This window comes from Nycticebus coucang, chromosome 8, assembly GCF_027406575.1.
Source record: "Nycticebus coucang isolate mNycCou1 chromosome 8, mNycCou1.pri, whole genome shotgun sequence".
Classification (NCBI taxonomy): domain Eukaryota; kingdom Metazoa; phylum Chordata; class Mammalia; order Primates; family Lorisidae; genus Nycticebus; species Nycticebus coucang.
Window position 1 is genome coordinate 77741044 of NC_069787.1, and position 12430 is coordinate 77753473.

The 12430-nt window shown below is 33.4% G+C and overlaps 1 protein-coding gene across 50 annotated transcripts in view; it reads right to left on the bottom strand.

The window, feature by feature from the left end:
* The window catches only part of CLASP2 (cytoplasmic linker associated protein 2), a 238037-nt gene that overhangs the window by 84672 nt on the left and 140935 nt on the right, over window positions 1-12430 (bottom strand). For 20 of the 50 annotated variants that reach the window (XM_053598630.1, XM_053598625.1, XM_053598613.1 and 17 more), the window contains 5 exons: window positions 9313-9336; window positions 7659-7676; window positions 4863-4964; window positions 4677-4703; window positions 1510-1536 (listed from right to left, as the gene is read on the bottom strand). In XM_053598630.1, coding sequence (XP_053454605.1) covers window positions 1510-1536; window positions 4677-4703; window positions 4863-4964; window positions 7659-7676; window positions 9313-9336 — 198 coding nt within the window. The remainder of the gene's footprint in view (window positions 1-1509; window positions 1537-4676; window positions 4704-4862; window positions 4965-7658; window positions 7677-9312; window positions 9337-12430) is intronic. The other 30 variants (XM_053598615.1, XM_053598620.1, XM_053598627.1 and 27 more) reach the window with 4 other exon arrangements.

The following is a 12430-nucleotide window of genomic DNA, read 5'->3' on the forward strand; positions in this document are numbered from 1 at the left end:
TGTGGGAGGTTTGGCATACCTTTTGAGTGTGGGACATAACCACAAGAGGGTTCTACCTAACAAAATCAAATATTTTGACCCAGTTGTTTTTATGTTTGTACCCTTCACATTAACCCGAAATAAATTCACTTCTCAATAGAAAAAAAAAAAAAAAAAAAAAAAAACTCAGGTCAAATGACTATTTTTTTTTAATTTATTTTTTAAAGTAAATTTGTTTCAGTTTAATGTAAGGGTACAAACAACTAGGTCAAAATATTTTATTTTGTTAGGTGGAGTCCCTCTTGTGGTTATGTGCCACACACAAAAGGTGTGTCCAACACCTCACCCTGTGTCCATTCAGTGAGAGCACATCAACTCCCTTCCCTTCCCTCATCACCCCTCCCTGCAGGTCAAATGACTTAAAGAAAATTTATTATTGAAGTACAAAGAATTCTAAAATATGGAGGAAAATTATTCAAGTCTACTTTAAAATGATCTCTCATTTGAGTATGTCTTGATGTTTCAGCTGAAGAATCTTTGAATCCAGTTTCCTTCAGTTATAACCTTAAGGATACCCATAAGGCGTTTGCTTTCTCCATGCAGGGTCTAAACTATACATACACACCAAAACATCCAAACACCCAACATGCCACAAACTGACAATGCAAGGTAGGCCAATGGATTATTTTATGGGAAAACACGCAACAATATAAAAAGTATAAATAATGAAGTAAGCACATACAATATGGTATTTTGTTAAAATCAACATAAATTTGGGGGGTGGAATGCTGGTAGGAGACTGGAGAATTCCTTGAAATGTAGGTCTATTCAGCAGATAGGAAACATGACGTCTAGAAACAAGAGTAACTCCTCTTTCTACTCTAGATTTATGCAATTTATCAAAACTATGTAAATTCACTCTATACATGTTCATTCATGCTCTCTCCTAGGTAATAAAATTAACACTGTTCATTCTGCCTTCATCATTACTCTCTCTTCTTTAATACTCCTGATCCCTATCAGGAGTGTGTTAATTCCAATGTCTATGACTCATTTTGGAATAATTTCTACTTAGAAGAAAATACCAAGGCTCCTTCCCCAACAAAAAGCCACCAAGGCCAATTACTTCTTTTAGGAAAAACCACAGAGCTGATGAAAAGGGGCATGTATCCAGGGAAAAGTATGCTACCAGAAAACACCCTAATTTGCAAAACCTGAAATTGGATATCCATTTTCTCCTGTGCTGCCTAAAATTTTCAAAGTATCATTTTGTACTTTTAATGGCATTGCAAAGCGTGATTAAAGCTCCTTTTCTGAATGTTTATATCTGTAGTATCAACTTAACACCATTAAAAAATTAGTTGGTAATAAAATAAAGAAGGAAAATCATAAATGGTAATTTTTGTCCCAAATGACTACAGAGTAATAAAATACTATATGTTAAGAGTTTCTGCTGAATAGAACCCATTCTTTGTAATGAAAATCGGTGATCAAACCATAGATGCACACATAAAGTCTACAGATTCTTACCACCAATGGTATTAGCAGATTGTGATCCTGAACAAGTATAAAGGCAGAATTAGGGTAAGGATTATAATCCAAGAAGAGGGAAGGAGCAGTTTTTAAATGGATGGCAGATGGAAACAAGAAAGCTTTAGTCAGTTCTCAGGGGAAAAAAAAGCCCTAAAGCAAAAAAAAAGCAAACTTGAAAATATCCCAAAAAGCACAAATGTCTATAACAAAAGCAGTACATTTAAAAGTTTTTATAGCTGATAAATTGAAATCAGACATTCGTGTACAAAGTAGATGAAATGAAATTGCAAAGTAAATGTAAATTCTTCAGCTTTTCTACTACCGATAGTCCAAAATTGAAATAATTAAATGTTTCAGTTTTTATCATTTAAACATTTAATTTAAAAGTACACACAAGGAACAACTACAATATCTTACAGCTGAAGAAAAATTCACGATAAAGCTACAAATTTCATCTTTAGAAGCACAGAAAAAAAATGCAAGGTGAGAGGACGGAGACACACTTTCTGACAGGCTGTACAATTATTTGTACAAACCAGTCACTACCAAAAAAAGGAGACACAATTCTTTCAGAAATGCAATCTAGAAGTCTCTCGATTAGGTCTGCTTGTGTTTATTTTGGTTAGCCAACAGAACATACCCACTGTGATCCAAGAGACTTTTTTTTTTGAAATGAAGATACAAAAATGTGGCAAGACATGCAAACCCTAATGAGAATACTTGATGACAAAGTGAAGATGGAGATCACAGTAATACTTGTGTGCAAATATACTAAAAAAGAAACTTTCATACAAATTATGTATTTTTTAACAAAAGAATTTGGAATGGAACATATAGTCATTCAAATAAATAAGCAAGCAAACAAACACAAACCCCTCCACATGACTTGAAATCTAAGTGATTTTATAGTGGGAAAGTTTTCTGATCTTAAAGTTCTGCTAGGTCTATTTGTGTTCTCACATTTCAGGATGGGATTGAATATCGTGTTTCAAGCGAAAACCAAATGCAAAAAAATTTATTTTCTAGTGAAGTGATCTTTAGTTATAATGTGCCTAAAAGGAGGTCCCTTAAGTAATATGCTTTTTAAAAAGCCCTTCAGATCTTCTTGCCTTGAAATCAGCCTTAGTATTATTTTAGAAAAGAACTAATATCTTACAATTAGGTTTTATCCTCAGATCCTGAACATGGATAATTTCTGGTTCTTATCTTTATGCTTCAAATTTTCTAACTTCATTACATATTTCTGTTTCCTAAAGGCAATAAGAAGGTACAGAAATATACAATAGCAGTATAAAATTCAGTTGACATTTGAGTAAAAATAATAATGAGGACCATTTTATCCGCTAACATATATAGTGCTTACTCTGGGCCATGTCCTATTTTAAGTGTATTGAATACACTTAAAAGTGTATTGAATACACTATAACATTTAATCTTCACAACAATCCTATGAAGTAGATGCTAATTATCCTCTTCATTTTACAGCTGAATATACAGAAGTACAGTAACTTTAAATAGATAACCTAAAAGAGCCAGGATTCAAATCCAGCAGTGTGACTTGAGTTCATGATGTGGTCTTCCAGTATGTATTTCTCAAACTTCATTGTGACACAAATCACGTGGTAGTCTTGTTAAAGACTGGATTCAATAGATCTGTGATGGCACATGAGATTGCATTACTAACTAGCTCCTAGATGACGCTGATGCTGATGCTGATGCTGGTTTGGGCAGCACAGGTTTTAACCACTATGCTACCATATATATTGCTGAAGATTAAGTTATTCTAAAAATTACTCTAAAAGTATACAAGATCAAAGAAGAATGTGATATGATCTACTTCTTATTTGGTTGAGAGAAAAGCCCTGGCCTATAGAACATTGCCATTTTTCTTAATTGTAAATAATACTCATTTTGAAAATTAATTTTACTGAGTGCTTCTTATTTTTAGGACTCTTGTTTGGGTGTCATTATCATTATTTTGCCTGGATTTTTGACTTTGAAAAGAGAAGAATCTGCTAGGAAGGACTTATGTAATCACCACTCTAGCCCATGAAAGATGAGTTCTCTTCACTGATTCTAAGATATAAGAGTCAGGAGAAAAAAAAACCACTAATAGGACATCCATATCCTACTAAATCACCTAAACAGCAGAAAACAGTTAAATCTATTTCATAGCCAAATATATAGAATAATACCCTCAATTCTCTAAAAAAAATTCTTGGTTTTAGAAATAAGCACTAAAGAAAATCTCAGTAAAGAAGGAATGAGAACAAATGGTCTTAAATTAATAATGCTGGAAGTTTCATGTGTCACTATTCTGGAACATTTATAAATACATCATCCACTTTACCTACACCTCAAAATTATGCTTTTAAATAACTGTGCTTATGAGGAACTCAGCTTCCAATGAAATAGCAATAATATCTTAAATTTAACAAGGAACATAATGGAATCGGTGATTTCAATTCATGTTTCTCACTATAAGTTGGTATATACCTTCCAAAAATGCTAACCCCAAATAAGGTAATCTGATGTATTAAGGGAAGAATAAGATACCACATATCTGTTCTTAAATAACATAATCTAAGATGTAACTAGATTTTTCTTTTTTCCCCCTTTTTTCTTTCTTTTTAGATACAGAGTCTCATTCTATCACCTAGGTTGGACTGCTGTGGCATGATCAAAGCTCACTGTAACCTTGAACTCCTGGGTTCAGCCTTCCAATTAGCTAGGACTAAAGATGCATGACACCACGCCCAGCTCATTTAAAAAATATTTTTGCCTTTTTGTTTCGTTCTGGAGAGACAATGTCTCCCTATACTGCCCCAGATGGTCCTCCTGTCTTGGCCTTCCAAAGTGCTGGGATTATAGGTGTGAGCCACCAAGCCCTGCCTTGCAACCAGATTTTGAAGCTAACATATGGCAATTATTTGCTTCTAAAAAGCACAATTTTCCACATTTGCAAGTTTCTGAGTTCACTGTGAAAACCTGAATGCTACTTAAAATACCTCCATGCAAAAATTTGTTCAGCAGATGAAGTTTTTCTTTCTAAGTGACAGATATTAATGATGCAGCCCTAAATAACACACCAAAGACAAGACAACACTCACTCAAAAAATTTCAAAACATGCACAACAACTGACCCAAAACATTGAAAAAAATACCTTCATTTTTGTCAGGTGATGATGAACCTAAAGTACAGAACAAGAACTCAGTATGTGGCTTCTCTTTTTTGAAATTAGCTTTGTCTTTATCCACTGGTCAATCTCCTAATACAATAAATAATATACAAGCAACACACTTATCCTAACATATTGACAAACACAGGAGGACTGATAAGCAATACATACGCTGTGACTGAGACACCATTTTTGTTCGACTTCTTCCTCTAGAATCTGTCTTGGCATTGCCCATGCCAGCAAGTGGTGCTGAAAGCTTTGCTCTCACCCGGCCTGAGGAATAAAACATATACATAATTAAAAACACTTTTCTATAATAATATTTAGTAATGAAGGGAAGAAAATCTCATCATTGCAGGTACTGTCAAATTCTGTAATAATGTAATCATAGCTTACAGACCGTATTTCTCTCAAAATTAAAAAAAAAAACTTTTTTCTTGTGCTGTAAGCTAATGTTTCTTCAAGAGTAAGAATAAACTAAAAGACTTACTACATTATTAGCTTGGTATTATTAGTCCAGTACCTATAATTAATATAATTACTATAAGCATGATACTTAATTCTTAATTGGTAGTTCCAATTCTAAAATTTCAGGTCTTAGGAAATTTAGATTATTCTCAAATCCACCCCACAGTTTCATTTTATTTTTTTTATTAAGTCATAACCACTTAGATCATGTATATATTAATGCATTTATGGGGTACAATGTGCTGATTTTGTATACAATTTGGAATGCTTATATTGAACTTAGTTAATACATCCTTCACCTCATTTAATTATTGCATTAAGATGTTTATACTATTTCTTAATAGATTAGACCCGTACCCTTGTGATATGCACCATAGGTATAGGACAGCCTACAGTTTTAAATGAGCCTGATCTTAGAAACAACAACTCAATTCTTTTGATTGAAAATGTACTTAGCTAAAGGCATTTGCGAGAAGAGATATTATTATGCTAAATATTTAATCTTTTATATCTGATTACGACAGATATAAATGAACATGTTTACTGCTTTCCCCTCCCAACTAATTTCATTTATAAAGTGATTTGAGAAAATACATATCACACTAAGAGTTAAAACTTTTCTAAATATATTTCCTCCTCTGTACTCTTTTTTTCTCTATCTCTCATTCCCTTCTACAAAAGTAGGCCACAAACATCCTTACCCAATTTCTAAAGCTCTTGAACCAAGAAAACTGCCATTAGTAAAAACGAGTGATGACAGAATATATTACTAGCTACCCTGGTGTTCTCAAATAATAGTTTCAAACAATAACAAATCAGAAATAACAATAACAACAAACAATAACAAATCAATTATAATGCCACAGTGCCAAAAATCATGTTTTGATAGAGTATTCAAAATCAAAACAAAATAGAAAATTATTTTAAATCCAACCCCAAACATACTCATAAAAAAGGGCTCAGAATCCTTTTTAGTTAAAAGGTTCTATTTATAGGGCATACACCAAACACTGGCTAACTTGATATGACCATATTAATTAGGAACAAATATACTGAAGATTAATGAGAAATTATAAAATTAAGAAATGAGCAAGGTAAGATAACAGAACAATAATAAGTACGAATAAAACAGAACCAAAACCAGAAGCATAATTGGTGGAATATCAGCATTCAATCAATTCAAGGCCTCCAATGAGCCTGTAGTTCATGCATCTCACCCTTTTATAGAGTCTATTTTGAGTAGGACACAAGGTTCTCTTGACTAAGAAGTAAAACAAAATAACCAAATTATTATTTTTAAAATGGAGAATTTATCCACATCCTGTATTAGTATATGTTAAGTATTTTGACACTAACATTTTCAATTATAATGCCACAGTGCCAAAAATCATGTTTTGATAGAGTATTCAAAATCAAAACAAAATAGAAAATTATTTTAAACATATCAGAGTAAGTATGATACAAAAAAAGAGAGTTATATCTATTTAGTTTTTTATCACAGGAAAATGTCATTTATGTAAAACTTTAGAGGGAAAAAAAATGTGTTCCAAATAGGAGGCTTTCATAAAACAGCCTTCAGGTAGGATAAGTATAAAAAGTAAATTCATTTTCTTTGTATGTATGAATTCAAAAGCAATAAATAATTATTTTTAAGGTGAAATGGCTCACTAAAATACATGCAGCAACTCTGTTGTAGTATCAAATTCAATTTAAAATGTGACCAATTCTCTACTCACTGATTAAAAAATAAAATACACATGGGTGGTGCTTGTGGCTCAGTGGGTAGGGCACCGGCCCCGTATACCAAGAGTGGTAGGTTCAAACCTGGCCCTGGCCAAACTACAACAAAAAAAGAGCTGGGCCTTGTGGTGGGTGCCTGTAGTCCCAGCTGCTCGGGAGGCTGAGGCAGGAGAATCGCCTAAGTCCAGGAGTTGGAGGTTGCTGTGAGCTGTGTGACACCATGGCACTCTACCAAGGGTGATAAAGTGAGACTCTGTCTCTACAATAAATAAATAAAAAAATAAAATAAAATAAAATACACACTTAAAAGCAGACTAAATAAATACATTTGAACACCAATGACATTTAAGCTCCAATGATCAGGCAATGCTGCATGTTCCTCCAAAGTATAAATGAACTGGCATAAATTAAAAAACAAACCCACACACAAAAAAAGTATTAATTTTACTGGGAAAAAATGAAATTATATAGCAACTTTATACTAGATATTATTAAACATGTCAAGCAATTATGTGTTTCCAACATGAGATGACCCAAGATGCAAAACAAAACAGGAAGATGAAAAATGAAAAAAAAAAAAAAAAAAAAAACCTACATGATAACTAATGCAACCAAACATGAAATGCAGAAGTTACTACAACTGGCAAATTATAAAGATTTACAAAGAAACTAGCTTATTTTACCTTTAATATTTAATCCTACTTATGAAAATAGTAATGTAGAGGTATTTGTGTTACTAACAAAATACATAATTCTTACCATCTTCAGATGCTGTTCCTAAATAAGAGAAATAAAATAATAGTTCAACAAATTCTGCCAATGCCAATGTTAAGACCTACCTCGCAATCCCCACCCAAGACTAAAACGAAAGGGTGAAAACAAAAGATAACTTTTAGTCTGATAGCCTTAAAAGAACTTTGAAATGGTTCATTTCAAGAAAAACATTTTGAGATAAACTAATGATTCAGAACACACAAGTTTAAACCAGACAATTGAAAATGGCCAGATTTTATAGTAAACACTTATATCTGCTATATTTCATTCTTAAACCCTGAAATTGCAAAAAAAAAAGAAAAAATGTAACTCTGTAATTACTCTTCTTTGAAAACAAAGATTTTTATAGACCTTTCCAGAGTAGGAACACTTTCTGAGCATATTCAAAAGGTAGCCCATAAAAGAATAAGAAAAAGTTAAATGACAACATCAGAATTAACTCCATGATCTAGGACTCATTTGTCTTTTCATCAAAGCCAAAACTGATCAATCCAATTAATCAGCTATTTACTCAATGCAATCCTTCAGATCAATGAATCTACCCCAAATCACCAAGTACAAGGCAATAATATACATGTTTCTGTGTTTTTTAAAACGTAATATTGAATATCAGTGAGAGTAACACATCACATATCAGAACTGACTACTCAAATTGATATTTCTGACTTGAATAAGAAAATATTATGTTGTGGAAAATGATAAAAGTTTGTTTTTAAAGCACCCAGAATGTAAGTATCAGAAGCCCTTTAGCAAGCTAAGGGCTTGACATACGTATGAATCATCTCTTATTGGGCTATAATTTCATTCAATAATTTTTTATTTATGAATACTTTAGACTCATAAATAAGATTTATTAAATGGTCATTTAATTAAATTGAAGACATATTAAATCAACATTCAAAGTTTACGTAATAATTTCTAGAGAAAGATATGATGTCTCCATTTTTCCTAGATCTCATTTATGTGGCTTATAGATTTAATATTTTAGAATAAGTTCTTTTGTAAAAGCCAATCTTCCTCATAAGAATATGATAAAGTGAGGGGAACATCTGGATAATATGCTGTCTATTAGAGAAAAAATATTAATAGAAGGTTTAATGAACCAAGCAATTATAGATAGACTGTAATCATCTGAATATTGAAATTAAAAAGGGAAGCTTAAAATAGTTCAGTTTTGATTAAATATTATTTATAACTTGCTCTTAAAAACTGTATCTGTAACCTACTTTTCATTTTCATAAATAATTATATCAACTCAAGAAATATATGTCTTTCTCTGTATCAGTTAGTAAACTGAAGAGCTAAATTAAATGACTTTATTTCTTTCCATTTTTCTGAATTCAATATTTTAGAGGAAGTAATTGAGAATATTCAGAGGCATAGTTCCAAGAGGTCAGGAAAAAATCTAAAGGTAATTAAGTTACGATAAACTTCCCAGTATTTGAGTAGATTGGGATATGATATACTGAATAGATAAGCCTAACCCAAAATTCAATCAGAGAATTATGCAGCTATTTCCACAGAAGTTTATTGCCAGATAAGTAGTATATTTTCAGAAATTAAGAGAATGCACAAGAATATTGTACAGAATCTATGATCCATAAAAATCTTTAGTAGAATTAGAAAAGGAAGTTCTTACCATCCATCTTGTCAGAAGTATCCTCTTTGATGAAAGAGCAAGCAAAGAACAGAGGAAAACTTAGTATATTAGAAAAAAATGATTTTGTAATCCCTAAAAGACATTTTTAAAAATTAAGACAGAATTCATAGCACCAGACATATATACCAAGTTTATTTTCAAATAAAACACACTAGGAGTTTAAATAAGATGAGGCTCCTACATGAGATAAAGACTACACCTAAAATACTAAGAATATTTTTTAAAAAAGTCAATAAACAGTCTGATTTTTTATTAGCCTAGAGAGAAAAGTTTGTGAAACCCAAGTCTCAACCTTGAATCCTTGCCATCATCAGGTGAATCCTCTGCTTTGGGCTGCTGAATTTCTCTCAGACACACTTGCTTGCTTCTTTTCCTCTCTAGCCCATAGTACACCCCCAAATTCTACATTTTAGCACTCTCATCATGATCCTCTGTTTATTGTCTTGTTACTTACTTATTCACATTCTTTCTTAGAATTTTGAGGCCCTGTAAAACTTTACATCTGGATAAATCTAACAACTCATGTTCTATATTCCACTACTTGAGGCCCCAATAGAGAAAATTCTACAGCCATGCAGTCATACACAACGGCCCTGCTTAGAAACTGGGATAACTATCTGAGTTGGCTTTTAGTACCTGTGCAGGAAGGAGTTAATGTAGCAGTATTTATGTTGCTCTGAAGAAGCACCTACTTGTGAGTCTGGCCTCCAGTAACTTAGTGTTGGATGCACCCTATGTTATGATAAAGTTATTTTAAATGTGTGTGTAGGAGGGGGACTTGGAGTACTGAACTCTACCATCAGTTTGCCTCAACTGTTTCTGCAAATAGTGTGATGTGAATATCTTTCTTTTTTAGAGTCTGAAATTCTGGTAATTGTGGCTGGTTATGTAAGCAGCGCACCTATGTGACTACTTCTATTCTCCACCTTTACCCTGGAGTCTTAAGGAAGGTTTCCTGGTTAGAATCGCAGTGAAAAAATTTCCTTGTTGCATTTCATTGTGAGAGGAAGGAACAGTTCCCCATTCTTACCTCTGGGAGAGAGAACTTTGAAAGTCTTTTCTTAGGTTGCTCCAGAATATCTCATAAGACTTTTCCCCTTGTTGATCCTACTGTCTATTCTTTTACTCCAATAAATCTCAGCCATGATTACAGCTGCCTGTGAATCTTTTTAGCAGGTTCTCAAATGTGTCAGTGTTTGTGAGAACTCTAACAGAGTACTTCACTTCTTGTACCCCCACTCTTCTGCCCCCTTAATGCTCTTCTAAACCCCAATTACCTCTTAGCACATGATTCTCACTCTAAAGTCTGACAAGAAAGTCACAACCTCCCTGATCACATGCTATATTAATGCCCAAACCGCTAAAATATCATTTTTGAATCTATTACTTCCTTCATTTCCTTCCCTTCTACCTCTGTGAAACTAGTTACCTTTCCACACCCATGCCTAGGTCTGACTATGCCCCATATCCCATTCTTCATCCCTTCCACAGGAACTTAGCCATGAATTAATCTCTCACCATTGCACTAATTTTTCCTACTCTACTGATTTACCATTTAGTATACAAACACATTTACTCCTCCAATCTTAAAAAATAATTAAGTTCCTAAACCTTGAGTTACAGATAATTCTTATAGGGCTCTTTCACCCCTTTCAACCATTAAATGTAAAAATAATTTGTATAGATTCTCTTTCCAAGTTCCTTAACCAACTAAAACTGACTTCTGTCTACATGACCTCATAGAAACCATTTTCTTTTCCATTTAGGCAATTCCAATAAACCTAGTTGTCAGAATAAATAGTCACACATATGTATCTAAACATCAAGGTTTCCTTAACATAAATTCCTATTTCCTACCACACTGGGCAATTTTAAGAAATATACTGAGTTTAAAATTGATTACAGTAAGTGTAATTCTCTAATGACTTCCAAATCTAATCTTCAGGATTGACCCTTCTTCTGAGTGCTATACCACTATTATCCAACTGTCCTCAAACACTTTTGAGCTTGAGGTGCCATAAGGACTCAAACTCAAAATGCATAATGTATCAAACTTCTGGCTGCACATCTTTTAGTAACCTGCCAACAGACTGAGAGGGGTCTGAGTATAGATACATACACCTCTGGATCTCTGGTGCCCAGCAGGGTACCTGGCAAAAACTGAGTGCTCAGGTTAAGTATTTGCTTAAAAAGAATGGAACACTCTTTCTGATCCATCCATGTTCAGCCATCATAAACAAGGCTTAAAGTATTAAATAGAAGAAAACAGAGTATACCAGTCACATGCAATAAGAAAGTAGTATAAGAGGAGGATAGAGTAGGGTGGAGGGAGAAAACGAGAGCATCTTTTAATCCCTGGAAAAAGCCACAGGCTGGTACCTGACTATCCCTCAGTGTGAACTGGGCCAGACGAAAAGAAAAGAAAAGGGGAGGAGGAGGAGGAGAACGTCTCACTTCTACAATGGAAGAAATATGCAATTCAAACCTTAAAGAACAACAACAAAAATAGTCCATCTCACAGCACTATTATAGGCTCTCTTTTTAAAAAAATGTTGCGATTGGCTTTTTAGTTCTTATTCAAGCACTTTGAATACAATGTTTTTCTTCTGGTAATAAAAATAACAGATATTCAATGTGATATATTTATTTTTAAGATACAAGATGAATAAGTTTTATTATTTTTCAGTTTTCTTCTCACTTAAAAAATGGAGATATAATTTGGACAAATGATAAAATTCACCCTTTTATATTATGGTGTACAACTCAGTGTTTTAAATTTATTCACAGTGCTGTGCAATTTTCACTACTATCTAATTCCAGGACATTTTCATCACTTCCATAAGAAATCCTATCTCCAGGCTGGGCATGGTGGCCTGAATAGAATCACACCTATGATTCTAGCACTCTGAGGCCAATGGGGGTCGATTGCTTGAGCTCAGGAGTTCGAGACCATCATGAACAAGAATGAGAGTCTGTCTCTATTAAAAAGTAGCACATTGTGGTGGGTACCCTGTGTTAGTCCCAGCTATTCGGGAGACTGAGGCAAGAGGATCACTTGAGCCCAAGAGTTTGAGGTTTCTGTGAGCTATGAAGCCAT